This window comes from Aulonocara sp. 'chitande type north' Nkhata Bay, linkage group LG14, assembly GCF_057382095.1.
Source record: "Aulonocara sp. 'chitande type north' Nkhata Bay isolate Kocher_YH1m ecotype deep benthic linkage group LG14, A_spYH_male_GT1.1, whole genome shotgun sequence".
In the NCBI taxonomy this organism is placed as follows: Eukaryota; Metazoa; Chordata; class Actinopteri; order Cichliformes; family Cichlidae; genus Aulonocara; species Aulonocara sp. 'chitande type north' Nkhata Bay.
The window spans coordinates 25,597,713-25,625,308 of NC_141357.1; the positions used below are offsets into that span (position 1 = coordinate 25,597,713).

General features: G+C 41.2%; 1 protein-coding gene across 1 annotated transcript; it reads left to right on the forward strand.

The window, feature by feature from the left end:
* The first annotated feature begins 10 nt into the window (after positions 1-10).
* On the forward strand, positions 11-27,343 carry LOC147314680 (rho guanine nucleotide exchange factor 26-like). The gene is made up of 15 exons (XM_086261791.1): positions 11-515; positions 948-2,469; positions 3,278-3,329; positions 3,408-3,550; positions 5,459-5,515; positions 5,719-5,879; positions 9,200-9,352; positions 9,494-9,623; positions 10,138-10,212; positions 10,509-10,598; positions 12,072-12,223; positions 16,883-17,092; positions 24,676-24,746; positions 24,934-25,038; positions 25,372-27,343. The coding sequence occupies exons 2-15, from the start codon at positions 1,024-1,026 to the stop codon at positions 25,512-25,514; spliced, it is 2,988 nt and encodes a 995-aa protein (XP_086117917.1). The 5' UTR covers positions 11-515; positions 948-1,023; the 3' UTR covers positions 25,515-27,343.
* The last annotated feature ends 253 nt before the right edge of the window (positions 27,344-27,596 follow it).

Genomic DNA, 27,596 nt, shown 5'->3' on the forward strand with positions numbered 1-27,596 from the left:
GAGAGAGGAAAATACTGCTGTCAAACGTGTTTGCTCCTCTTTTCATATTGAGCTTGCTGAATAAAACCTTTTAAAATCTAACAACGCTTTATTATTTGATTCATATAAAGTGTTTCCTGCTACTTTACTGTCAGAATGTTTTCACGTTTACGATCAAACCGCACTGTCTGTCTTTCATGGAAGTCTCTGCTGATCCGTAGTATGAATCGTTATGAATCGCCTAGCAGGTGAATTCCTGTGAACTTGGGAGTGCCATTTTTTTTTCTTACTGTTCTTGCTCCCCTCCCTTCCCCTCCTCTCAGTCATAGAAACTCCCCAGCGCGCACAGAAGCGCTTCAGACGCGTTCAGTGCCCCGCACGGGAGTCGGTTAGTAACTTTCGTAACTCCGGTTTCACAAACCTTTTGTTGATTCCGCGCTGAAAGCACGTTAATTTTATCAGTTTCGCTAAAGAGGGCCGCCACTCGAGAGGGCAGGGAGGATGAACGGATTCTGCATTGGATCGACTGATTAAAGGTAAGTTGGAGACACTAATTAACCTGTGGAAAAAATCTTTTAAAATCTCGCTAAAAAGCTCTCAGTTACACGCCTCTTTATAGCTATACGCATTTTTGCAGACAGAAAAACACAGTTAAAAAAAGAAAATTGTGAATAAAGATTCTGAGAAGATTAAAAACAAATGTGGTCTGTAAAGGCACTGCTGCTGCTTAACATTGTTGCCCTTTTATAGTAGTTTAATTGCAACATTGTCTTGTAATTGGGGCATTTCACCTCAGTGAACATTTACAAAAGGGCTGTTTCTCTCCTCACTGGCTTGCTTATGTGTGTTCTTTAAGTTTAGCTGCCAGTATCAGCACTAAATCCCTGTTAATGATTAAACTCTGGGAATTTGGACACCACACTGAGTTCTTTGATATTGATTGGTATCTCTCTCTTGTTTGTTTTCAGGGTTTTTTTCCTCCCGACTCCGTGAGCTTGTGAGGTTGGACACGAATAGGGAAAAAGAGACGCTCGCATTTCAACCATGGATTATGGCAATGATGTAGATTTGTCCAACAATAATATCATGCCTTTGTGGAAACTCCGCACTGATAACAGTAAAAGGCCCCAGGACTCAAGCAATCCTAAACTGCGGCCCCACAGTTGCCACATAAATGGGGTCATGAAGACAAACTTCACCGAGGAGGACAACAAATGTTCCTTTACCTTGAGCCAGCCTGCTGAGAGACTTGTGGTCACACCCCAGTGTGTTGACAATAACACAGCGGTGTTAAAGCATGTTTTACATAAACCCTCAAAGAAAAACAGAGTGGTTCGAAGCATCAGCATCAGCCACTTCTCCAATGGACGCTTGTTGTCCAAATTTAGGTCTGAGGATAGCAAATCTGCTTCACTGGACAATAGGGTATATAATAGGAACTCTGATGGGGTGAAAGCGAGTAATGGGGAGATGATATGGCCTGAAAAGCATCTCTGGGATTCACAGACATGCATGTCCTGTCCGTTAAGTCAGAGTTCTCAGAAGGGCCAGATCGCATTTCAGAAGAATTCACCTTCAACAGAAAATACTCCTCTTAATGGTTCCTCACCTGTCTTTTCACCAGACACTCCTAACAACAACTACAATCAACCTGAACTGTCCTCCCTTTCATCCACATGCAGCTCATCTCCTCCAACCCATCGCATGCTCACCCCCTCCTACAGCTCCACCTCCAGCATCCCCTCCCTCAACTCCTTAACCTCCTCAGACCCCCCAACCCCTCGATCTCCATCGCCAGAAGACAGAGGGCAGGCACTGCTCAGTCAGTCCCAGTCATCCTCACCTATATCCCCACAGGACACCAGGCATACCTCTTCATCTTCTTCCATGTCCTCCACATCACCCTCACCGTCACTCTCCCCATCCATCTGTCCCTATAACGGCATTGTCCTAAGCACCCATAGCGCGGCTGCTCTCAAGATGGGCACCCAGCAGCTTATTCCCAAGGGCTTAGCATCCGATATTCGGCAAAGCAAGGCACCTTCCCCTGGGACACAAGCTCAAGGATCGGCAGGGCTGCTGGGATGGGATCATTCCAAACGTTCCTTGAAAGCCCTGAGCATGGTGGAAACTGGAAGCTACTTTTCTACAGGAGGCCACAATGAGGGGGAAGATGGTGAAAGTGAGAGTCCAGGGGCTCTTAGAAGAGGCTTGAGGAGTACATCGTACAGGAGAGCAGTTGTGAGTGGAGTAGACTCAGAAGTATCAACAGCAGATCCCAAAGGCCATCGGCTGTCCCAGCCCGTCATCAGAGGGCTAGGCAGGGATAAATTAGATTCACTAGTTAGCCCAACAAGTCCTGGCTCTATCAGTCTGCCAAGTGTTGCAACCAACAAGCCTGACAGCCCCATGACACCCAAAGATGTCAGCACCAAGAATTCAAAGCCTAGCCTTGGAACGGAAAAGACTAAAAGCAATGGGAAAAACAAGGTGAGTAAATCAGTTTCAAAGAAGAGAGTGGGTTCAAATTGTACGTGTTAAGAAATCGCACATATTTAACACATTTGTCATTCACTTATAGGGGAGTAGGAGAAATTTTAATATTCGAATCAATGTCTTAATATCTAGAAATTAATTTTAACCGTGTTGTTTTTTCAGAAAACAGTTGAAAAAACATGAAGTTTATATATAATATAATTAATAGAATGAATTATTGTGTATTTTAGTATATTCAGGTGACTTCAGAGAACAAGCTGTAGAGAAGTGCCATAAGTGATCAATTTTAGAAAAGCAAGCCTTTAGCAAATGATATTTGTCAATGAATACTGTGTGAACTTTTGGCATTACTTTCCCCCCCGTTCTGCAGCACATTAAGATTTCTCAACTCGGCAACAATCCCTCTGATGGTTTTATATTTAATTGTGCACAAAGATTGCTTCATGGTGGACTTTTGTTATCTGGGGGAAGGGGGAGGGGTAAAGCTCAAATTGGAAAATTACAACACAACCAGTAAAAGTACAGTGGAACAAGCTTGGTGGCAACAGCCGCAGAGGTTAGAACAAGGCCTTACAAAGAAACGATTAATGTGGTTGATGGAAGACATGACGCAACGTGACACATACACTTAAACACACTGAGGCTCTGTAATTAGACAGGGGTCACTGGAGGAGGCAACTTGCAAAAGGGTACGGACAGGTAGTGAACAGGTGAAACAAGTTTCTTTCTTTAATGGTTTGCATGTGTCCCTACTTGGTTTTTCAGAGTTCATTAAACTCATGCTGTTTTTTGTCTGTTTCAGAGTCCAGATAAGAAGAAGGTTTTGACCAGTCAGCTGACTTTTGACAGCGAGGGTGAGAAATTCTGTTTGCGTTTCTGTGTTATATTTTTGCTATAAAAGATCAGAATAAAAAAAACCTGTGATTTTGCAGAGGAAGAGCTTTACCAGAACTACAAGGAGAATGCATTACATAATGACTCAGATGAGGATCCCGATTCCAGGGAACCCAAACCCGATAACAACATTGTAGTGCAGTACAGGCCCATACGTACCTCCTGGAGCCAGCTTAGTGTGGTAAGACATAACACACACAGGCACAATAGTAGTCTCTGTTCTTCCTCTTATATTTTAAATCCTTTCTGGATCTTGGAGTGTGGTTGTGTAGTTTTGGAATGCTAGTGCTCCAAAGAATGCTGTCATATCCAGTTTGGCCACCATCTGTACCCATCCTCCCACTGTTTTCTGCTTTCCTTTGCCCCTCACTTTGTTTATCAGGGAGTACAGGAGCAGTTTGTCAAGGGCTTGTGCAGGCTGGGAGTCAGACAGTCAGCCAGGCCCACAGGAAGTCTTGGAAGCACTTCTGGGATTAATGCCAATGTGTTGGCAAACTCTGTACGCTCGTCAGACTGCAAATATGCCTAAAATGTTGCCTCCGGGGAGAGTTGTGGTGGCTTTGCATTACATAATGTAGTTAGTGATTGGAATTGAGCAGCAGAGGAATATAAGGGGAATTGGCTAATTTAGCTTTCTACTAATGCAGCCCCATCTGTTTGTTTACTGGTAGAAGATGGAACGTGTGGGAGCAAAAGCAGGCCATAGCCCAGATTGAGGAATTGAGGATTGTACTGTCTGCACATGGTCTATAATAAGTAGGAGATTGGACTGAAGGCTGAAAACATTGTAGAGAGACTTTTTGTTTTGTTTATATTTATGTCAGCCAGACACTAAAGTGAACTGGGCACAGACTGCCCAGGATTCTGGCAAAGTAAGCGTTCTTTCTATCACAGCTGCTTTACAGCTGTTCGTCTTTGTGAATGCGTTAGAGCCTTCAGCCTGTGATCTAGTTCTGAAGAATTTTCTTCACCCTACAGATTCAGGAATACTTGTGTGATTGGTCACTGTCCTGGTGTGACGGGAATTTTTTTTTTTCCAGTGGAGCCGAGAACCGAATGTACAAGTTGTCATCTTGTGACTCTTGCTTAATCCTGAATCTGAGCAGCTCCACCCTTCTACTATCAGTGTCTCATCTTTTTGATGAAATGTCACATCCCAGAATTATCATGGTTCTAAGAATTACCATTCACGCTTTCAGAAGGTGCGGCTGTTTTGGAGCTAACTTGCGCAATTGTTTCTAAATTACCTGAAGGCAACCTGATCAAGTGGAAAAAAGGAATAAATAGTTGCCATTTTATAATGACACCTGATTAATTATGCTCAATTTCAACCAGAGAAGGACGATGCTCAATTGGATAAAACCTCTTTGCTCATACAGAGCAATTCAAAAATGGGCTGCCAGGAAAGTAGGAGCAATATCTAGTAACACTGATGGCTGTATGTGTGAAAGAAATCAAATAGTGTGTGTTTGACCTGCTTCAGGTTTATTTGTTCTCAGTGTTTGGAGAGCTGCGGGGCAGATACTCCTGCAGGAGTATCTCTTCCTTATTGCTTTGCACAAAAATGGGTTGAGGAGCTAGTGCAAGTAAGGGAAACTATCTTCAGGATTTTTCATTACTTACATGTATCGGTAAAGTATAATGTGGTTGAGCCCCAGGTCATATTGATTAAATCTGGTGTAACGAAAGAAGGTGTTTATTACTCAGCCTCATATTCAGTTTGACAAAGCCACAGGCTGATTAATTCAATAGCACTCCGCACCCAGTCCCTTTCAAAACGTTGCTTTGTTTCATTCTCATTCAAACATCTTTCGACCAAAGCTCTCCAGCCACATACCAATGCAGTTTCCTTTCAGCTATATTCCACTTTCAAAATGAGCAGAAGTGGTTCCTGTTTAATCTTAGTGTTTGGATCCAACAAATTTCTATACTCCTGTAGTGTTTCTTGCAAAGACTGCCTTTCTTTGTGCTTCTTAGATATGAAAAAAAAAAAAGCCACAGCCTACACCTGTGCTCTGATTGCATGTAGTTAAACAAGTGTCTATCAAAAATGATGCAAGAAATGTTTCTGACTTATTGTTCTGTTTAGGTTAAGAAAAGTGGCCTGTGTGAGCAGATAAGTCAAGAAGAACGCAAAAGACAAGAGGTACGAGTCGTTCTTTCTAGCTCATTTTAAGTTATTTTTTCCGATTCATACTTTAAGTACTTAGATGTGTAATTAGTTTAAACGCATACCTCATGTGATTGAAACCCAGGGTCATCGTTACCAGGACCTAGTAGGATGACAGAATCCCATATATCTGACTTTTATGTTTCCTCTCGGTTGATGTGTCTCTTGCTCCTCCTTAGGCCATTTTTGAGGTGATCTCGTCGGAGCACTCCTATCTCCACAGTCTCGAGATCCTGATCCGCATGTTCAAGGATTCTCCAGAGCTCAGGGAGACCATGACCAAGACTGAACACCATCACCTGTTCTCCAATATCACTGATGTCTGTGAGGCTAGCAAAAAGTGAGTGTTGCTGTTTTGTAAGTATATTTGTTATCAGATGAGCACCTTTATTCGTCTTCATATTTGGTAGTCATGCTGTTGGTTTAAAGAATTTGTTGGTTTAGAGCAGGCGTATCAAACATAAGACACAGGGGCCAGAATTGGCCTGGGAAAGACTTCTGTCCGGCCCACTGAATGGCTTTGGAAAAGTGAAGGAGGACATAGATTTTAGACTTTAAGTTGTTTTACAGCTTGGCCTACTGATAAAGACCCCCCCACCCCCCCCCCCCCATAGTAATTTGTACTACACTAAAGTAATTTATTAGTAGATAAACAATTAAATACCATAAAAGTTCCAGTTTTTTCACTTCTATCTACTATAGAATATGTATATTTTTCTACTACTACTTGCTTGCTCATAGGGCGTCATATGAGTGTTGGGTTTTCTCTGAATCTATTATTGTACGATCTACCTTACAATATAAAGCGCCTTGAGGCGACTGTTGTTGTGATTTGGCACTGTATAAATAAAATTGAATTGAACTGAATTATTATTGGTCCACAGTAAAATAAATAAATAATAAACAAAAGTACATTTTTTTTATGAATTCACAAAAATCTTCAGTTTTGTGATTACAGGTGAGCTATCAGAAGTTTCTCTGTAATTTTACAGATTTATTTATTCTTGCTGACAGATTTCTTTCATTTAGTACAGCAGCATTTCTTTATCATGTTAAAAAAAAACCTGAGACTTATTCATGCAATTGCACTTGCTTTTCCTGAAAGATTTTCAATGTGTTGTTAAATGTTTTTACATTTATACAAAGGGGAGTTTCACTGGTCCGGCCCCCTTAAGATCAAAGTAGGCTGCATGTGGCCCACGATTTTAAAGAGTTTGGCATCACTGATTTAGGGGAATTGGTTGGTTGTTTAATTTTTAGGCTTCAGGTGTCTTTCATCACCTTGGTTTTGCTTAATTAGCTGGATAATTTGGCATGCTTAACTATCCAGTGTATGCTAATACAGACTTTCAGCTACTCTCCTCCCTTCAGTAAGGGTTGTTTTCATTGTCAAAGGATTTGTGTTTACGCTGCGCTGAGCTCTTTTCTGGATGCGAGTGTAAGTGAAGTCGCATGCTGATTGACGAAAAGCAGACATGGAGAAGAAGCAAGGGGCAAATTGAGTGAAACGACAAGGAACAAAGAAGTCTTCCTCATAATTATGGTTGCATTGTTAAAGTGAACATTCCTCACTGATTGAAAGCACTGAAACAGGCAGCATGTCTGGGGGTTTTTTTATGCGTCTATGAAAAATTGCTGCTATGGATCCTCTGAGGTTACCTGTCCATCATGACTTTATAGTTCACTGTTTAATAACATTCCTGGCCACGTAGCATGACCTTCCAAAAATCGTATAAAGTGATGGAAACAATCATGCATGAGAGGCCATGAAAGCTGAGACTGATGAAAACTGTGATGGCTCAGCAATTACTCTGGTGGATCCGACTCCATTATTTCTACGAATGATTGGCAGAGCAGTTTCTGGCCGCCAGTTGCTCTTCCTCGAGTTTATCTCCGAGGCCACTTTTAGCTATGACATCATTTCTTAGACGCTTTCCATGATATCAATATGACAAAGGTTGAACGTTCAGCTGCAATTCAGCCTGTTAATATTATCACATCAGTGTTTCTATATGATGGTAAAATTCTCTCAAATCACTGTTCACTTTTAGTGCAGTCCTGTTTCTTCCTTCACCTGTTTTAGAAACATGTGATTTCACTTTGGTTAAGACCACAATTAGCACAAGATGTACAATACTTTTAAGTAAATCACTTCAAAATCAAGAGTATTTTGAATATGATAATCCTGATGTTTAATTTTCAAGTTTGACTCTTTAATCAGATTTGCATTAAAATCTCAGATTAAAAAAAATCTGAGCATGAAATGAGATTATGCTGTCATTTTCCAGTCTCCTAGGGCGCTTGTTGGTTTGGGGCTAAAATGCAAAAACAACCAAATTATCTTAATACTGCTCAGTGAGATGTGTGTGTGCACATATGCATAGAAACTACCAGTTATTCATGACATTTGATGAAGATTACAACTTTACATGAAAGATTTCACCCCTGGTATATAGTACACATATACCTGGTGCATCTCCAGTACGCATACGTCCTCCTCAATATTTTTACATCATACTAATATGTTTGAATTTCTTGAGAATCATCTTACACACAGGCCAGACACAGTAATGAGAAACTACCCTTGATACTTGGGAAGGCAGATCTTAAGATACACAGAGCCCTGTAGCACTGGTTAAACCAGATGCTTTACTAGGAACAGCTTTGAGGTTATTATCTTAAAACATACCTGAATATCAATCTATTTTCAGCCTTCTGTGTAGTCTGTGTGTGATAGCAAGTAGGAGGGCTGTTGTGTATTTTATATGCAGATGTGTTACTGATTATATTTGACTTGTGTTCTCGGGCTATTACATGCTTTAGTCCCACCACATTTCATAAATCGGACTGTATTCCTAATGCAGCATCTGTGACGCAGTGTATAAAATGAGGAATTCTTCTGCACTTGGAGGTAGACCAGATTTCATTTCACTTGACTTCACTCATGATCCTCGATTAGAGGTCTAAGTTTGAATAATTAAATTATTTTACACTGTTGATTTGACTCATTTACCGTGACCTCGATCCTCCTGAGGACATCCATCAGGAGATGCTTTGCCTCAGAATGAACAGCTTTGACCTGTAAATGTCCCAAATACATCGTTTAGGATGTGAATTAGCATGTGTTTCTTTCTTTTTTGTTATCTCGTGTGCACATGCCTTCATCAAAAGGTTAAGCGTACTGGGTCAGGCATGGGCACAAGGCTACATAGCCACAAAAAGTTTTTTTTTTTCCATAGATAGTCACTGTGTGTGTATGTGGAGTAGGTATGGGGGGTCTGGTTAAAGGCTCTAGAGGTGCTTCTGCAGATGAGCAGGAACCTGTTCCAGCTTGGTCAAGGTCCACATCCTGTGTCTGTGCAAGTTTCCTGTTTATCACCTTAGTTGGACATGTGGCATGCCTTTTGAAATGGCCATCTGCTGCTGCTCAGGAAGAGGAAAAGCCTCTGTGTTATGGCTAATGGCTTGCTATGTCTATTTTAAGTGGTGGAGAGTTCCTCTTTTGTCATCTTATGGTGACTTTAGAAGTAAGTTGTTGGCAGCTCTCCTTGTCTACCGGACGTTGTCATTTTACTATTCTATATTATTCCTCAGTAGGGAATGACTCAAGTTAGTGAGTCACACTAACCTTTATTCTTTCACTTCCACTTTGGTGTCTAGGTTTTTCAAGGAACTGGAGAAAAAACATGAACAGAATATAGTGATCGATGACATCACTGACATCGTTTGCAAGCATTCCCAGTCTAGCTTTGATCCATATATTACATACTGTTCCAATGAGGTCTACCAACAGAGGACCCTGCAGAGGCTGGTGTGAGTGACCGAGCAATCACACACATATACGCTCTTATCTTATCATTCGTGGATTTGATCCAACATGGCTGTTCCACTTTTGCCTCGACCAAGTTCACTTTTTTCACCCAGTGCTGCATCTGCCTCCTTATTCCCATACAGCTCCAAGAATCCAACATTTAAGGAGGTGCTGACCAGGATAGAGGGCCACCCTGACTGCAGGAACCTCCCCATGATCTCCTTCCTTATCCTGCCCATGCAGAGGATCACTCGCCTTCCCTTGCTCATGGATGTAAGTGCACTGAAAACATACAGCAGGGCTAGCTTAGGAATTACAAGACTGCCTCTTGCACAACAGTTTGTTTATCTGTGTTGCCCTTGTTAAGTCAACACATGGTTTGTTCTAGTGTTAAAGATCTTTCTTTGACCTTACATAATTCTTTAATAATCTTAACTGATTTGTAATGTTTTTCTTCTTCTTCACTTTCATGCTTACTTTGGCAGAGCATTATTCCATTTTTGCTTTGCTTCCCTTTCTTCCTTTCGCTTGTTCTGCTTTTATCCCCCTCTTCTCTTCCTTCCGTCATTGTCTCCTTAGGGACCTCTTGGGTTTATGCTTTTACATTTGGAGGGTTTGGATCCTGAGAAAGTTTGGTTTCCATTCATTTCTTCCCACAGCTTCAATATGTGATCAGGCTGCTGAGAGTGACGTGCATGAGTCCAGTGAGCTGTTGTGGGTTGTTGTGAACTAATGACTTTAATGTGTGTTTTTAATTATACAACCTGTGTGAATCCATGTTTTACAGACAATTTGTCAGAAGACAGCCAAAGACTCACCGCAATATGAAGCTTGTAAGAAGGCTTTACAAGCAGTTAGCAAGGTGAGGGCACTGTTAAACAAAAGTTCAATGTTAATGGCTTGCACCTTTGTTAAATTATTTAACAAAATTATTATTGACGTACGGTTATTATTTAGACAATTAGTTTGTAAAACTAGAGTAACAGTTCCTGTTCTGTTGTATCACTGTGAGCCACAACAGGAAATGATTAATTACTATGCAAAAAAAGCTAATCTAGCTTTCTTGTACTCTTAATTTTGATATGTGGATATGAAATGACAAGCAGAGTGCCTGCATGTTGACGTTTTTACACATTTTATGTGTGTGTGCATTAATAGGTGGTTAGAAAGTGCAATGAAGGAGCTCGGACGATGGAGAGAACAGAAATGATGTACACCATCAACTCTCAACTGGAGTTCAAGATTAAGGTATGTGGGTTTTTTCAGTTTTTTGGCAAGCAAAAATATTTTTGATTAACAAATGACAATAATAGAATAGCCCTTTATTGTCATTGTACGTGTACAACAGGTTTGTTCATCACATAGTGAATTCTGAAGTAAGTTGGATAAAAGAGAAAATAAAAGTTTAGAAAAATTATACCTTCAACTGCTGAAAGATACATTTTTTTTAATTGCTTCGGGCTTGGTTGCCTAGCAACAGACATATCATTCATACACTTTGTTATGAAGGCTGCTAGAGCTAGCTAGATAAGGTTGCTAGAGGAATATAAAGGGAACTGTAGTTAGATAAAAGGCAAGTAATTATCGCAGAGCTGAATGGGTCGGGGATGGTTATTGAGCCGTGGCAGAGTGGAGGACGGACCCGTGGACAACTGGATGAGTTGCTGGCTGTGAAAAGCATTACGGCAACTTTAGCTGAACGGAGCAGAGTACAGAGTGTGGAGAACTAATCCAAGTAAGCGAACGGTGAAATCTGCAGCAGACCAGCTGAGTCAAATGGGTTTCAGGTGTGAGGAGGTAAAGGGATGCACACTGTGGAAAAATTTGAGAAAAATTTACAACTTACTTTCTTCAAGAAATTCCTACTGCTATTGTTGCAGCATGGGGTCAAAATGACCCTCCCTAGTAGTTCTAGGGTTAAACAGATACTGGTGATGGATGTGTATGCACCGATATCACTAGAGTTCAAAGGCAGTTAGGGAACGGCAACCCTCTGGAAAGACTCCCATGACATTATCTGCTCCTATGTTCTCCACCACATTCAAGAAAACCTGGCTGACTAACCACAAGACTAACTGGTCAATGATAACACATCTCACTGAGGCTTTCCTGTTATGGGAGACTGCAGGGAAATAACATGAGGAAAGAGCTAGTCTGTCACCCTTAACTGTAACAGTGTGCTTGTCCCAGTTAGGCTTCATTAACATAACATGTGTTTTGATGGCGTGACAAAGTGGAGTTTCTAGAGAAAATTCGTGCAGGCTTGTGAAAAACATACAAACTCCACACAGAACAGCTCTGCCTGGGTTTGACTCATGTACCTCTCACTGTGAGGTGGTAGTGTTAACCCACCATGTTTTTGTATAGAGTTGTATGCTAAGTGTATCACAGTCAGTTTTAATGCTAATAGGCCACATCTGCTGATCATATTTAGCAAGTGGTGCATGCTAACACGTATGTACACGTATCTGTCAAAAAGAAGAACTCACCCCTGTATTGTCATGAGTATCGACAGTAAACACAGGGTTTGGTAGGTTTAAGTGTGCGTAAGCCATGTGGGAAATTGCTGTTGGCACATTTGGAGCGCACGGATGCCTAGTGAACCGTTTTTCATTCTCCAGCTGTTCATCCCCAACATTACAGACATTTTAAAATTTCTTTGATTAATTAGATTCACCATCTTCCCCTGTTCACCATATTTTCTTTCTTATGCTCCTCTAGCCTTTCCCCCTGGTCTCATCCTCCAGGTGGATGGTAAAAAGAGGGGAACTGACTGCATTTGTGGACAACAACATCTTTTACAAGCGAACATCACGGCAGCAGGTCTATTTCTTCCTCTTCAATGACGTCCTCATTGTCACCAGGAAGAAAAGGTGAGTCTCGTCGAAGTTGTAGAGAACTGCCAGGCCATGCATGGGAGGGTCTGCATCTGATTTACTTGGTGTGAGTTTGAGCTTGGTCTGCTGGCTCTGCTCATAATTCACATGTCGTGGCATGTTGAGTGTGAAAGTTTAACCGTAAGTCTTCAGGTTTTCACTGCGTGTGAGCACTGTATGTGACCGAGATCCTGAGTGCAGGGTGTGTAGATTTGTCTTCTCTGTCGTCATGTTTGAACTCGTCCTGGGAAATGAGCCTGTTTAAAAAAACAAAACAAAGCAAAACAATATTTCTGTGCAAACCGAAAGCAAACCACGAGAAGTGTTGGTAGCAGGTTTAGAGACCGTTAAAGGAGTTTGATGCCACCGCAGATGTAGACTGCACTTCCACCCTGGCAACATTATCACGTGTGTTTTTAGGTAGATCAGGTGCAGATACCTGAACCTGTTGCTATTTGGCACTATGAGAGGTTTTTTTGGCTCTTGACATGTCTTGTTGCCATGAATCACCTGGAGCTGTGAAACCTGCTCTATTGTCAGACCCGTCAGTGAGTCTGCTTTCCTCTTCCCCTATTTCCTCTAGTTTTAGGCAATACCATGGAGAAAAGAAAAGAAAAAGAAAAGCTATAAAGAGGACATCCTTGATATGACTTTCATTTGTGTGTTTGTGTGTGCATGCGTGCGCCTGCTTGTCTGTTTTTGCCAAAACAAAAATTCCCGGCCATCTCCTTAGTGTCTGGAAGTAATAATCCCGCCACTCGCAGACTAAGAATTCCTCAGAACTGTATAAAAGAAAAGAAACGTTCCATATGATATTTTTCTGGGAATCTGATCTGCCACGGCAGACTCCAGCAGTGTGTGGTGTCAAGCCTGTGTTTGGAAGACGGATTCGGGAAAAGGGAGGGCTCCGGAATCACAGTGTGTATTTATGTGTGTGCGTACGTTTGGATGGGGGAAGCTGTTATAATATTGGTTTGTACTGTGGAGAGCGCTGAAGTCCAGCTGTGGCACGCTACTCTGCTGCACTCCATCTGCAGTAATCCAAACAAAAGCTCACCAGGGGCACACAAGGCTATCCAGGCACTCCTAGATCACAAGCGCTTGTAGGTATAATGGCAGAATGGCCTTTTCTGTTGAAATTAAGACTTATAGTTTGAGTGGTATATTTTGCAAGTTCAGTCTTGTCTCACTTTAACATTTTTAGGATTCTGTCAAAACCACAAGAAAGGGGTGAAAAGGTCAGAGCCAAAGCACTTACTTACACAGTAGGCTAGAGAAAGCATAGGCATGACCTTAGAGCCATTTGAGAGTGTATATATAACCCTGTGCTATCTGAAGAAAGAAAGGCTAAATCTGTTTGCCTGTCATTTGACTCCATGTATTCAAAAGTAACTAAGCTGTTTGTAAGTTTTTAGTATGCTGTGTGCTTACCGATGTTCACTATTATTTTTATAATCATCTTAGATTTGTACAGTTCCACACATAAAACATGATATCTGAAAAAAGTTAGTTGTTTTTGTACATCACCCACTGCTAAATCTGTAATGGAGAGGACAATATAGCCATTAAGAAGAGACGAGACAATCTTTTTGTTTTATTGACTTTAAACTATGGACCATCCCTTTGTCAGGCTGGGCCTTGTGTCATGCACTGGTAAAGTGTTGCTCTGCTGGACTCTGGCTCGCAGGAACACTTACATAACACTCCAGCTGGCTTCGTTCTCATCCCCCCCATGTTCCTGTGTAAATGCTGGGCATCATCTAAACATTAATTCATGTTGAGATTTCCATCTATTCTTTTTATTTTTGCTTTTTTTCTCTCATTCTTTTCCTCTTGATCTTATGGTTTGTTTGTGTTTTTTGCTGTATGTGCCTGTGTCTAGTCTATTCTCCTTTTTTTTTGGGTCATAGGCTCAGCTTTCAGCATTATACTCTTTATTTTGTGTGTGGGCACGTATCCATTTACATGGAGTTCTATCTCAACATGTCTTTAAAGGTTTATATTAGTTTTGCTTGTTTCTTGAACTGTTTGTTCTTTATTACAGCTGTGATAATGAATTTTTCCTGCTACTAGAAGGGTGTGTGGGTGTGTGTGTGTGTGTGTGTGTGTGTGTGTGTGTGTGTGTGTGTGTGTGTGTGTGTGTGTGTGTGTGTGTGTGTGTGTGTGTGTGGGTGTCCAGGAAAAGGAAAGCCACAACTTGGGTTTTCTTTATAAAATTGTTTAAGAATTTAACGTTTCTCTCCCACATGTTGACAAAGCATATCACGGCGATTCCCCACCTCAATTCATCTGCCATTTGGCAATGATCTGACACACATGCAAAAAAACTCAAACCTCAAGCATGCAGTTTCCCCACCCATCGCATTCCCAGTGTCATGATGTCAATGGCATTCCAGGCATTTCACCTGTAGGTCAGTCAGGAGCCAAAAAGCTAATGATGCTAATGGCGTGTTTGATGTTTTATCTTGTTAACGCTTCATTTTTGTGTGTTTGAAGAGATTCAAATTCCAAACACTATTTTAGTATCTCTAATTGCAATTAATGGTCACATTTGAAGATTATCTTAGATTGTTTTAGGTGATTAAATTCATCGATTTAATTTTTCAGCCAAAAAAAAAGATAAAGTGAAATGCAGCTTGTTTGTCAGCTGAGTGGAATTCAAAGGCTTTACCCTTACATACGAAAAAATAATCTGTGTAGGAATTGAAAGACGTTTGTTATTTCCGTTATCCATTCTGCCCATAGGCATGCCCAGATCACGTTACAAGTTACAGACAGCTGGGAACAAACGTTTGGTGGGCCTTTATCAGCTTGTTTTGATGCTCAATTTTTTTTTTCTTTAAAAATTACACACATACAGGAATGTGTTCATACACGTACACAGAATAGCTCTAAATGGAGAGCACCAGACCTTCTTGAGAAATAACTGTCACAATATAGCTTTACGATAAAGGGTTCAAAATATCTTATAATAACTGGAAAATTTGCTCACGCACGCACGCACGCACAAACACACACAGACACACCTCTGTTGCCTCCATCCTGTCACTCTTTGTCTGTCCCTCTAGGGTTCTCTTCCTTTTCCTACTTTTCTCTTATCAGTAACACTTTCCTGCTTCTATTTGTTGCATTTGCTCATATCCCCATTCCTGGATAAGTGTTGAAATGACAATTAATGTGCATGTCGAGGTCAGAGAGCTCAGGAAAAGCATTTTTTTTTTTAGATAAATAGAGTATATAATATAATATAATATAATATAATATAATAATGCAGGCAAAGCAGAAATATTCACATAATTCATGTTCCTTCAGTCGTGAAGGGCAGCAGGCCTGTCACTGTCAACAGTGGCAGTCTGACTTCCTCAAATATAATCTCCATTCCTCAATGAGCATAGGAGATAACAGAGGTTAAAACTGACATTACATAGTTAAAAATAGGTTTTGGTAAAATGCACATTTTGAATCTGGAACGATAAATGGACTGTTTAGGGTAACTCAACATAATGGTAGATGATTATCCTGCTTTTGTAATCACTCGAATTATACCTCTAATGCTCAGCAGAGAACATTTTATTTTTCAATATCTGACAAGTATGAAAAATCTAACCAGTAATCATGAAAAGTTGACTTTTATTAGTTCATTTTCAGTCTTTTGTTAAGCTAAGCTAACTAACACCATTCTATAGACACGAATTGCATTCTAAATCTGCAGGAATGCAAATTTCCCGTGGGTATCATATTATTATTATTATTATTATTCCTTTAAACAACTCCTTTAAGAAGTTGTGAGAAGTGTCTAGTCACAGTTAGATTTGTGCTTGTCTTACATCCATCTTATACACAGACACACAGTGCAGTGTCTCTTAAAGCTACCTCTTCCAAGAAGTGTTACGTAGTGGGGAAAAAGGTTTTAACTTGTGGGTGATAGTTGGAGAGTAGGTGTCGGTTAAACCTTGTGAGCCTCCCAACCATGACTGGATTCTCAAAGAAGTCACAACCGTGAGTTTCAGAGTTTTGTGTGGAAAATCCATGGAGCATGCCTCTGCTGCTTGGCTTTGGCACTCACTTTACATCATGTATAAGTCAGACGTGCTCACTGCTGGCATCTGTTTGAGTTTATGTAATGCACAAGCTAGCTGCTGTCCAGTAGCTTCTCGGCTTGGCTGCTGTTTCAGTCTCAGGTTGATAAAACATGAGCTGGACTTCAGCTCCTTAACACTATGAATACACACACACACACACACACACACACACACACACACACACACACACACACACACACACACACACACACACACACACACTTTCTCTTCAGGTTCAGTGCCATGTCAGGGGTGCAGTGTTTCACAATCAGCTCCAGATGTTTCTGACCAACTGCAGCTGCTACTAGATTTTTTGAAAAAGTCGTGGGAAATGTAGGCATGCAGTTAAACAAGCAAAAACAGAGTGCAGTCGTAGGATATATAGACAGTTGCACATTTGGACTTTTGATTGGAACCAAATCTGAGGGATAATTGAACATTTTCTTCATTAAATACCATAGTACAGTCTTTCCCACTTCATGATTCATAGAATTGTATGGCTTGCTTTGTAAGTGATGTGGACTAAGTACACTGAATTTTCATGCAATGATCACTTTGTTGTCTTTCTTGTCAGTGAGGACAGTTACACTGTCATAGACTACGCTCTGAGGAATCAGATCAGTGTGGATTTTTGTCAACCCAGCGATTTCAACCGGTCACCGATCAGAAGCACCACCAGCATGCTGAGCTCACGGCAAGCTGGCGCCAACCACCTCTTTCGACTGAGTTTCCCTAGCAACTGCTCTGGTGACAAGGTGACCATGATCGTTGGAACAGAGTTGCTGTAAGTGCTTTTTTTTGTAACCTTTGTCCCTCTTAAATGTGCTGTTTTCGTTTCACTTGCATTTCACTTGTCACAGATTTATGAGGCATGGCGATAAGGAACTATGAGTCATTTTTGACTCTCATTAAAACACTCATGTGTATTCTATCATCATTTTGGGAAACTAGAGTAGTCGTGTGATTTCACTTTGAACCACACAATAAGGCTCAATCTCTTAAAATTTTAAGACCAGCATGTCTACTCTTCTCTGCAAGGGAGCTTGGATCAAATTTCTGCTCCCTTATCTTTTCTGTATGTGCTCCAATACACCTTTTAACTTCAAGCAAAGAAGATTCATGGTTCTTATTTTATAGTCTCTTTTTGCACCATTACAAGTCACAGGGATATTTTGTTACTTAAGGAAGAGATGGGCGCACTGTTAAATAAAGTCTGCTGTTCCATTATACAGTCGTACTGTCTGGAGTTGTACTCTGAAACAGACCGGCTGTATCAGATGATTGGGTTGGAATAAAGTCAACAAAACAATCATGTATTCTAAATAGAAGCGGCTCTCTTTATTTATAGTCTAAGGGGTTGGTTCAGAAATTTGTCGCATGTGCCACTTAAATATTTACTCACAAATACAGTCAGTGTAGCTGGAGCTTTGGATTCTGTGTCTTAGTACAACAAAAATATTTAAAGGCTGCTTGTATAACCCACACAAACAAAAGGGATCAGCTATGCACTGGGCTTCCTGCAAGGTTTATTTGTTCTTTTGAGTACTGGGAGCTGCAGCTTATGCACACATGCGCACTTCGATGAATGCACAGGCGTTTGCGCACGCATCTTGTTGCTGTGGTTTGATACTGTAAGGAGTGTTTTCATATGTACGGGGCCGGTTCCCCCTCATTCCTGTGTAGTTAGAGAACCTCCCTGTCTGTTGCCTTTACAGAAGCTGTGGTTTCTCTGTGTAGGCTGTGTATATGGCACGTCTACACTGCAAATTGCAACCTTAAAAATGTCTTTCGACTTGTACCGTTTACTGTTTATAATATTATTGCCTTGTTTTGGTGACTACAGGTGTGCAATTACATTTTATTGATAAAAATACTACATGTTTAAACCTGGATTTAGTCAGCAATAACTAAACATGGATACCTTACAGCAAGCCATCAAGTCAAGCATTCAAAAGATTAATAGTTACTTTTCAGTCCTGATGGAAGTTGGCCAGTACAGGCAAATAAGTGCGAGGGTTTAAAGTTCCAGGGTTAGATGACCTACAGAAAATGAATCTGTTTTCACACTGGATGAGTGTTTTTTGGTTATTTCTAAAGTTACAACCCCACCCTAATACCATTCTCAGCTCAGGGTAGCAGATTCTGCCGAACTGCCGACACCTCTTGCGTCAGAGGCATGCACACAAGGTGTCACTGACGTACCGGCTGTAATCTTAGAAGCAGAGCGATAACAATTCTCTCTAAAGTCCTCATTAAGAGGTTTGGGGGGTGGCAGTTGCAAGTCAAAAATTTGTCTACCAGGAGCCTGTTTCCCCACCAAACATTGGTTTAGGTTCTTAAAAGTAATTCATAATGACTGTTATCGGCAAAACATTAACCAAGCGAATTTTAAAATGACAAGTGCTTTAAGCATCCATATGTGAGAGACCGGTCTGGTTTTATTTTATTTCCTTTTGACTTTTTGCTTTCACTTTAATTTCAGTTTTTCCAGAGTAACTTTGCTTGTTTCAGTTAATTTTTTACTGTTTCAAAATGTTTAGTTTTAGCTTAGTTTCTGTTAGTTTCAGTGATAGTTTGAGCCTTTATTAATTATTGTATGGGAGGCAAATGTCTAAGAAGAGGTAATAGTGCCAAATTAAGAAAAACACATCGATCAGTTTCAGAATAAAGTTGAAATATGGAGATTAAAGTGGTCGTTTCAAGTCAAACAACTCCCAAAGCTTAAACTCTCTACAAAATGCCTCGTTTAGAGTAGTTACTGAAATCAGTGCTTCATAAACCAGTTTTAGTAACGAGGAAATAATTTCTCTTTAAGCACATAAACACAGTGTGGTGATAAGTGTAAGGACGTTGGAGATATGGTGCAGAAAGCTGCATCAAGTCAGCAGGAAAAACAACACAAATTTGGAAGTGCAAAATAAAATGGCTGGCAGTGGACAGATGCAACGATACTGAGTTTTTAATTTTTAGTTTTTTATATCCTCATGCAGTCAAGAGGATATATCTTTTGAAAAGTTGCTCGACATATTTTACCAACTCCATCTACAGAAGGAGTTTTGTACGTACAGCAGCAACTGTAATGACTTTAAACTTGAAATGCTATTTTGAGAATAATCTCCAAATGAGCACAAACTTGTTAACTCGGCTCATCGTTTTGCAGACTAAACATGATGTGATTAATGAAGAAAATATTCCTTCTCCCCACCGCAGGGAAAAGGGTAACACCACCTGGGTCTGGGTGCAATTCCCCCCTCCAGGGGCAAGGGTACCTAGACCCGGTTTGTAGAGTACGCTTGGGGAGTGTGATTGTGTGTACAGCGTCTCTTTATGTCTGTCTCCACGTTGGTTGAGTGTGGAGTGAGTGCATATGAGAGCATGAGGGTGGGAATGGATGTTTGTGTCTGTGTGTGCCTGTATGTCTGTGTCTATATGTCAGGTTGGGTATCAGACGCCACCTCTCTGGGGACACCCCAGGCCCTCCAAGGTTTGGAGGCCTATCTCCACCCACCACCACTTCCCCTGCCGGTGGCGGACTCCCTCAGGTGTCGGTGTGTTGGTGGTTCTTTGTGTCTGGGGGTGGGCGTCCGGGTACACACCGGCTCACTCCTTGGCGGCCGCTTGTCGGGGCCTGGGGCCTGGGGCTCGCTCGGGCCCCTTTGGAGGTGGGGTGCCCCCGGCCTCTCGGCCTAGGGCTCGGTCACTCAGGCGCAGCTGGGGGCCGGCGGAGCTCACGGGCGCGTCACTGCAACCCCCCCTGGCTTCTGCTCCGCGGCTGCTGAGTGAGCCCTCATCTGGGACTCTCCTCAGCTCTTACTGGGACAGTGGCGCGGCTGCCCCTCTGTTGGTCTTCCATGGTCTCTTGTGTTCTGGGGGCCTCTGGATGTCTGGAGTTTTGATCTCCTCCATACCCGCTTCACACCCTGGAGGACGGGGCTGAGGCCCCCCCACACTCCCTAGCAGATCATTACATGGAGAAACCTTTGGAATGCAAGCATGCTGATCCACACAGGTATGCACACATGGGTATTCACAGACGCGGACTAAAGCTTTCTTGGCTGCTGCCTCAAAGCACACTGTGCGCTGTCTATCTTGCGGGCTGCACAATATCGTTTATTACTTAGTAAATACTGATATCTATGACTAGCTAGTTTATTGTGATGGTGCTTTGTTTTCTCTATTATTATGTTGCTCTTTGTTGTTTGCTGTCTCCTCTGTTTGTTTGTTTTTTTTTCTCCATACAGGTGACCCAGGAGTTTTTTTTTTTTTTTTTTGTCTCTCTTCCCCCCCCTTCTCACCGTCTCTTCTCCCCTTGGGTTTTCTTTCTTTCTCTTCCCCTCTCTCTCTCATTCATTCCCCCTGTCCTATTTATTAAAAAAAAAAAAAAAAAAAAATGAATGACAAAGGATGAACTGAAGCTCTGCCATCACGTAATGTCGCATACTGCTGTTTCTGATGTCATTTAAAAAAAAAAAAAAAAAAAAAAAAAAAAAAAAAAAAAAAATGAAGAAAATATTCAACAGATTATTGGGTAATAAAAACGACTGCTTCCAAAACACGACACCTCACACAGTACGTCATTAAAACAAAAGCCTTCATTTTAAATGATTTGTTTCTGCACTTTTACTAAGTGCAAAAACCTGGCAAAGTATCTGCAGTAGTATTATGTAATAGTACTATGTGTGAATGCACGGGAGGCAGATTCAGTGGACTTCCTTAAATGCACCGCCTGCTGATGCCTTGACCTACTACTCTGGCATGCATAATTGTGATCCCCCACCCAATCTGAGTGCCTCCTCTATGTAGTATAGCTTGTTGCGGAAACCCCCTAGACTCCCTTTTTGATGTATTTGGGGCCCTTGGCTCAGATGATGAGATGTGTGGGTATGTATGTGGAGGGTCAGCGCTTCACTCACTGTAGTCCTGAATGAGCTAAGAAGAGAGGAGGTGGGGGGGGGGGGGGCACTCTGGCAACTGTCCATTGTTACAGTGGTTTCTAGTCATTGTTGAAGTTGTTGCCTAGCAACAATCCACTGCCAAGCGGGCTTTTTCCCACGACTATCCTTCCCCCTGCCTGCAACTTAACTCTTCCCGATTCTTCCTCACCGTCCTGTCTCATCACTTCAACAGCAGCCAATGTCTTCGCTTTTTGTTTTTAAATCAGTGGATAAATTCCTTTTCCTCCATTCATTCATCCCAATTTGGCGATTTAACCCAGCCTGACACACAGTGTTGTTTCATTAGCCAGCCTGTTTACGAGCTAAATGAAGCAAATAAGACAGATAAATAGATGCTGGGCCTCGGAAACTGGTGTCACAGTGGACATTAACATGACTACAGGATCTCAGAATATAAACTTAACCACTTTTATAAAAATTTTAAACACAAGTCCATAAAATATTGTTCGATAATTCTGTTCACCCGGGTGACTTAATCTTCATTTTGGTGAACAGTAATGCAGAAACTTTTTGAAAGTACTAGTTTATCTATAAGACTCGGTTAAATGACGTAAAATTGTGAAAATGTTCCATTTAAATAAAATTCTGACATTATTTGCATGACAAAAAACAGTTTTAGGTTCTCATCGAGTAGCCTGCATGCCAGTTTGTGCAGCCTGTGAATGCAATAAGAAAAGATGAAGCATCCACTATTCATTTCATACTGGATACAAAGCAGCACAGGAAGAGCCCCAAAAAGCATTTTTGTTCAGTTTAAACATTTGTTCCCTCCATCATAGCTGACTAAATGTCCTAATATTACACACAATATTATGCCACAGTATCAAAATAAAACAGATTGAATGCAAACACTAAAACAGGTCGATGTGTACATTTTTCTTTTGTGGCTCTCACTCACATGACTGACATAATGAAATATTATACAATAAGCAAGGTACGAGGCAGTTTCTTAAAGAGGCAGTGCAATCAAATAATTTGCATACATCGTTTACACGTATTGGATGAGGTTGGTCCCAATCATGTTTTTTAATCTTTCCAAAGTGAAAGCCTAGACATGCAGCTGCTAACTGGATAGGGTGGGGCAGGGACTTGATTTGCTTTTCCTGTCACTGTCACAAAAGTGCTAACGACAAAATGCAGGTCTGTGCATGATTTATCTGTTAATGAGTGTTAACACAAATATACAAACATTAAAAAAAACAAAAAGAAAAAACCCTTCTCTATATTCTCCATATTCCAAAGGGAAATTCCACACATTCTGACTCGAGGCAGGTCTGTTTTTGTTGAAATGAAACTGTGGAAATGGACTGTTATTGTCAGTGTGGTTATTTCTGCTTTCAGTTCATTTTTTCTCTACCTTTTAAGCTGATGCCTTAGTTTAATTTGAGTATTTTGTGCAAGGTCTAAGAAGCTTACATACAACACAATGACCTCTAACCTTAGCAGCGATGTAATGCATCAGGAATTCACACAGACAGCTGGATTTGAGATGGCACAGGGACCTCAGTGTGGCTTGTTTTGCTGTCTGTGGTAGTGTTTATGATTCTCCTCTTCTCTGTCTGTGCCCTCTTCCTTTTCTTTTCTTTTCTGTGTATCCTTTTGTTTGCTGTGCTCATGTCAACGTGTCTTTCCCATGACCTTGATGCTGTGTCTCGTCGTCAGTGAATAGCTCTTCTCTATTAGTGAAACAGAGACGCTACAGAGGTCTGCAGCAAAACAGTTCTGCTTGTCAGATATGCAGCTACAACACAAAGCAGCAGAGATTATGTGACGGTCTCTACCAGAGACTGTATTCCTGTTGCACTCTGGTTTTCTTACTCTTTCTACTTTCATTTTAAGTGATAATAATGAAGAAAAAAAAAGTAGTTGCAGATTGTTCCCCTTGGTTTGGGAAATTCCCTGGCTGCGTTGCTCCGTGCTGAGATATGCCGCGTTTCAGTCTGAGAAGTAGGAATTGTACCCAAATACTGTCAGTTAAGGGTGGGAACAGGAGCGATCGGAGTAAACAAACTGACAGGAAGGAAAGAAGATGTAAAGATGAAAAGCAGTAGCGTGCTGCTGAAGTTGTCAGGGGATGGAAGATTAGAAAGAGGCAGTCATTTCTTCTTATCTGTAATATGTAAAGACATTTTACAATGGAAAAGGAGTGAAACAAAGTCCTCTGGATTTATGATGCTCGCCTAGAGCCTGTGCTTGTTATATTTGAACCCATAAATGAAAGTGGGTTCAAACAGGCATCTCAGCAGCTTTAGTGCGAGGTGACTTGCTGTGATTGTTTGCACACATGTATCTGTATCTGGCATGCACCTCCAGCTGTCAGAAGCAACAACTAACAGCTGTCTTTCCCCACAGAGCAGCTTGAATGAATGTAAAGAACCTGCATCTTTAGCACAGAAATGAACAAAGGCAAAACTCTGTCCTATTTTTAAAAAGGCCATCAAGTGACAAAAATGCAGGGTTGCTTTCAAGCACACCGACAGGTGATAAAGAGAGGTGATTGGTTCAACAGTTGATCGTTATGAAATGTATCCACCAAATCCAAAGGTCACACCGTGTGACAGGCATTGATATTGCAGTGTGGGTACACCCCGTTCTCTTAATTTCACGATTTTATTAAAAGTAATTGTTATCCAATCTCTACTGACCTATATCATTGTCAAGTTAGTTGCTGACATGGCCAAGATATTTCCCCCCTGAAAAGAACCAGAACAGATTGAAATGCAGTAATGATGTCTGACTCATGGGCTTCGTCTCTTCACGTCCCGTTTGAGGCCCCTGTGAAGAGGGTCCATACAATTGTGCATTTTGTTCTCATCTGCAAGATCCAGGGCCAGCAGTGCTGAGTCACAGAGGGCCTCAGCAAACCCCCGCAGGTTCATTTCCGTAGGCTTCTTTATCTCATCCTCTCTCCCTTTCCAAATCCTTTAGAACAGGTGAAATGAGAGGTGGATTTTCATGGAACCTGATCTGTGCAACTCCGCCCACTTTTCCTCGCTGTGAAACTCAAACAAGAAAGAAAAAAAGCAAAGCAAAGCAGGGCAGTTCTTTTCTGAGAACAAGCCTTTGTGCTTGTTCCCTTCAGTTCCCTCTGACTACAAAACACACCTCTGTGCCCTCTCAATAACACGGGACAGAGGATAGCGAGGGAACACTAAGCTTCCTGTGCGGCTCACACTAGCCTGTAAAGCTGTTTGCGTGCAACTCCACCTCATTTTATTTTCTTTAAGTTGATTCTGACCGCCCTTTGTATCTATGATACAAAATCTGAACAATAAAGCATCTTCGACTGAAATTAAAGCAGCGAGGAACTCCCATAGTAGAGCAAAATTTTGAGAGTTGTGGTGTTATTAAACTTTGGGAACACTATAAAGTCCTTTAATAGTTCCTCATGTGCCATTACGTTTTCTTTCAGGAATGAGCGTGCTCGGTGGATCAGTGCTCTGAACAATAATGACAACAATAAGAAGACTCAGGACCGAACCAGTGAGTTTCCACAACACATAATTCACATGGACGCTCTGTCCTGACTTCTCTATTTAGCCTGTTGCGCCACCTTGTGGTTATGAGTTGAAACAGTTTCCTCATGCTGAGTTGGTTGAAATTAGCCTGTCAAAAGATATTTAAAGTGCCAGCGTGACTTCTCTAAAATGATTCAGATGTGCTCTTTCAGATCTCATGCAGGTGGAGATGATCAGAACTTACACCGCCAGGCAGCCAGACGAGTTGTCTCTGCAGGTGGCTGATGTGGTGCTTGTCTGGCAGACTGTAGAAGATGGTATGTCAGCTCTCTCTGCCTCCCTCATATCTTCATATATCCTCACTCATACTCTTTAATATTCCTCTCATTTTCCACCTTCCTGTTTCAACGGTTTCCTTTCATCATTTACTTTTACATACTCTCCATCTCTCTTTCAAAGTCTGCATTTACTTTTTCCACATAATGGATCTGATACCTGTTTGAAGATGTGGTTTCACATCTGTGCAAACACATGGAAGCCTTTTTCACATTAAATAACAGACAGAACCAAAAAAAGAAGAGCCAGTAAAAGCATAAAGTACCACACAACACATTCTTCTGTTTTCATTTAAAGCCAGTTTCTCTTCTTAGGCTGGTACGAAGGCGAGCGGCTGCGTGATGGAGAGAGGGGATGGTTTCTAAGCGAGTGTGCTGAACCAATTACATGCCAGGCCACTATTGAACGCAACATGCAGAGAATGGACCGCCTGCAGGGCCTTGAGACTAATGTGTGATAGGACGATGAGCAGACTGCTTAACCTACATGGGGCTTTTCCCTGGCCATTAGTGAACCCTCAACACACCAGTGACCTGCCTTTTTAAGCACTGAACTCAGACGAATGAGTTCAATAACCATACCACTGACCTGTCTCCAGGGGACAACTGGACATCTATGAGAGCCTTGCGGCTGCTAGGCCCTCACAGTGGAATAAAGATGGAGCCACAATCATCAATAAATATCAGCCACACTGTCTAAGTTTCAAAGGAAAGACTAAAAACAAACACGTGGAAGACGGATTTCCCTAATAACTGATTTGTCTCTGTGCAGGTGGGACATTTTGACAGTGGGATCTGTCACACTGATTAATTCCCTAGCCTGGTTAGTAAAACTTCACACCCACAGCCAAAGTCACTGCTTTTTTAGCACCCTACCACACAGCAATAGCTGGTATGAAATTTGTAAATGCTTTTTTTTGTTGTTGTTCATTTACAAAGAATACGCTTTATAATGTGCAATTAAAATGAGAGTACAGTAATACTGTAAGAGGTAAAACAGGCTAAATTGTGTGAAACTAACAGCAGCCTGGCATGCGCTCTGTTAATGAGGCTTCTCAGGCCATGTGATTGAAGCTTTGCCAGCATCTTGTTGATTGTGAAAGTGATAATAAGGAAGGAGGGTGTGATTGGCAGCTTATGTAAAGTGTGTGGGTTAATGTGGAAACTCCTGTGAGTGTTTAATCAGCCTCTGATGGCATGTGAAACTATGACAATATTTGCAACAGAATACAAAGTGGTGTACGTTGAGCTGCAAAAGAGAGACGGGCTATTTGTCTGAAGCTTAAGGCACTTTGTGTAAATAGCAGAATCCATTTTCTTTTTTTTTCTGGATTATATTGAAAACAAAGTAATCTGTATATAATCTCCTCTCTCTTATGGGTTAAGTGCATAACAGAAGGTAGTCTGTCTACCCTCTTGTCTCCTGTTAATGCCACCATCATGAATCAATGATTCATTCATGTCACAAATATTATTAGACGCTCCATTCACTCAATGATTTTGATTGTTTGAAATATTTTACAAGCACAAATACACAAGATCGGTCTCAGACACAGGTATATGCAGCAGCCAGCTACAACTTTAAAATCATCTTGAGCTGTCTGTGGCATTCATATAGGTGTTGCTTTGACACATACTTAAACTGCCCAAAGAGTAGTTTAAGTATGTGGTATAACACAGTATTAGACAGGTGGCTTTAATGGCGTGGACTGGCACTGATATTGGGTGTACACCCTCCCACCCCTTCATATTTATTGTGTTATAGAAGGATGGTAAAATTAATTTTGTGTGCTGATGGCAAGATCGGAAGATAGAGAACAGCCCTGCTCTTAATGGTATTGCCCAGCATGAGTCATCTTTTTAGTGTTGCCCAGCTAAAGAAGAAAAATGACTTGGTCAAAGGATGAAGATAACACCATCTATCAAGCCAACTGCTCTGGACTCAGTCCAAATGACAACCATAACTGTTGAGCCACACGAACCAAGCTATGGCGGTCGGCAGTGCTGCCATGAGGAAGGACACAAGTATCCAGACTTTCAAAGAGAACAGCTTTGCATTTGCTCTCAGGGAACATTAGCTTTGGCACCACACACATGAGCCGGTCTTGTTTAAGTCATTTCCTCTCTTGTATCTAGTGTAAATTACCTTTGTACATGTAAATATGTAAAACGGCTTAAAATGTGTAATGTATGTTTTCGTAAATACAGATTATATTGAAGCAACTTGATTATTCAGCCTTCTATATTTTTAATCAGCAACTCCTAATAAAAGCTGAATTGCCCATCATTTAGTCTGATCAATGACTTTTTTCTTTTTTTTTTCTTTTTTTTACACATCAGCAGAGACCACTCTAGGAATAAAACTTGGGACAATAAATTACATTCTTTCTGAACATTTAATGAAGGATAATCAGATAAATCCTCTGGACATTTGCACCTTTCTCAGATTGGAGCTATTAAATCGAGGGTGTGAAATATCATATTACCCAGATGATCTTAAAGCTCAGAACAAATTATGTTCTCTCATCGTAAAACCAGCA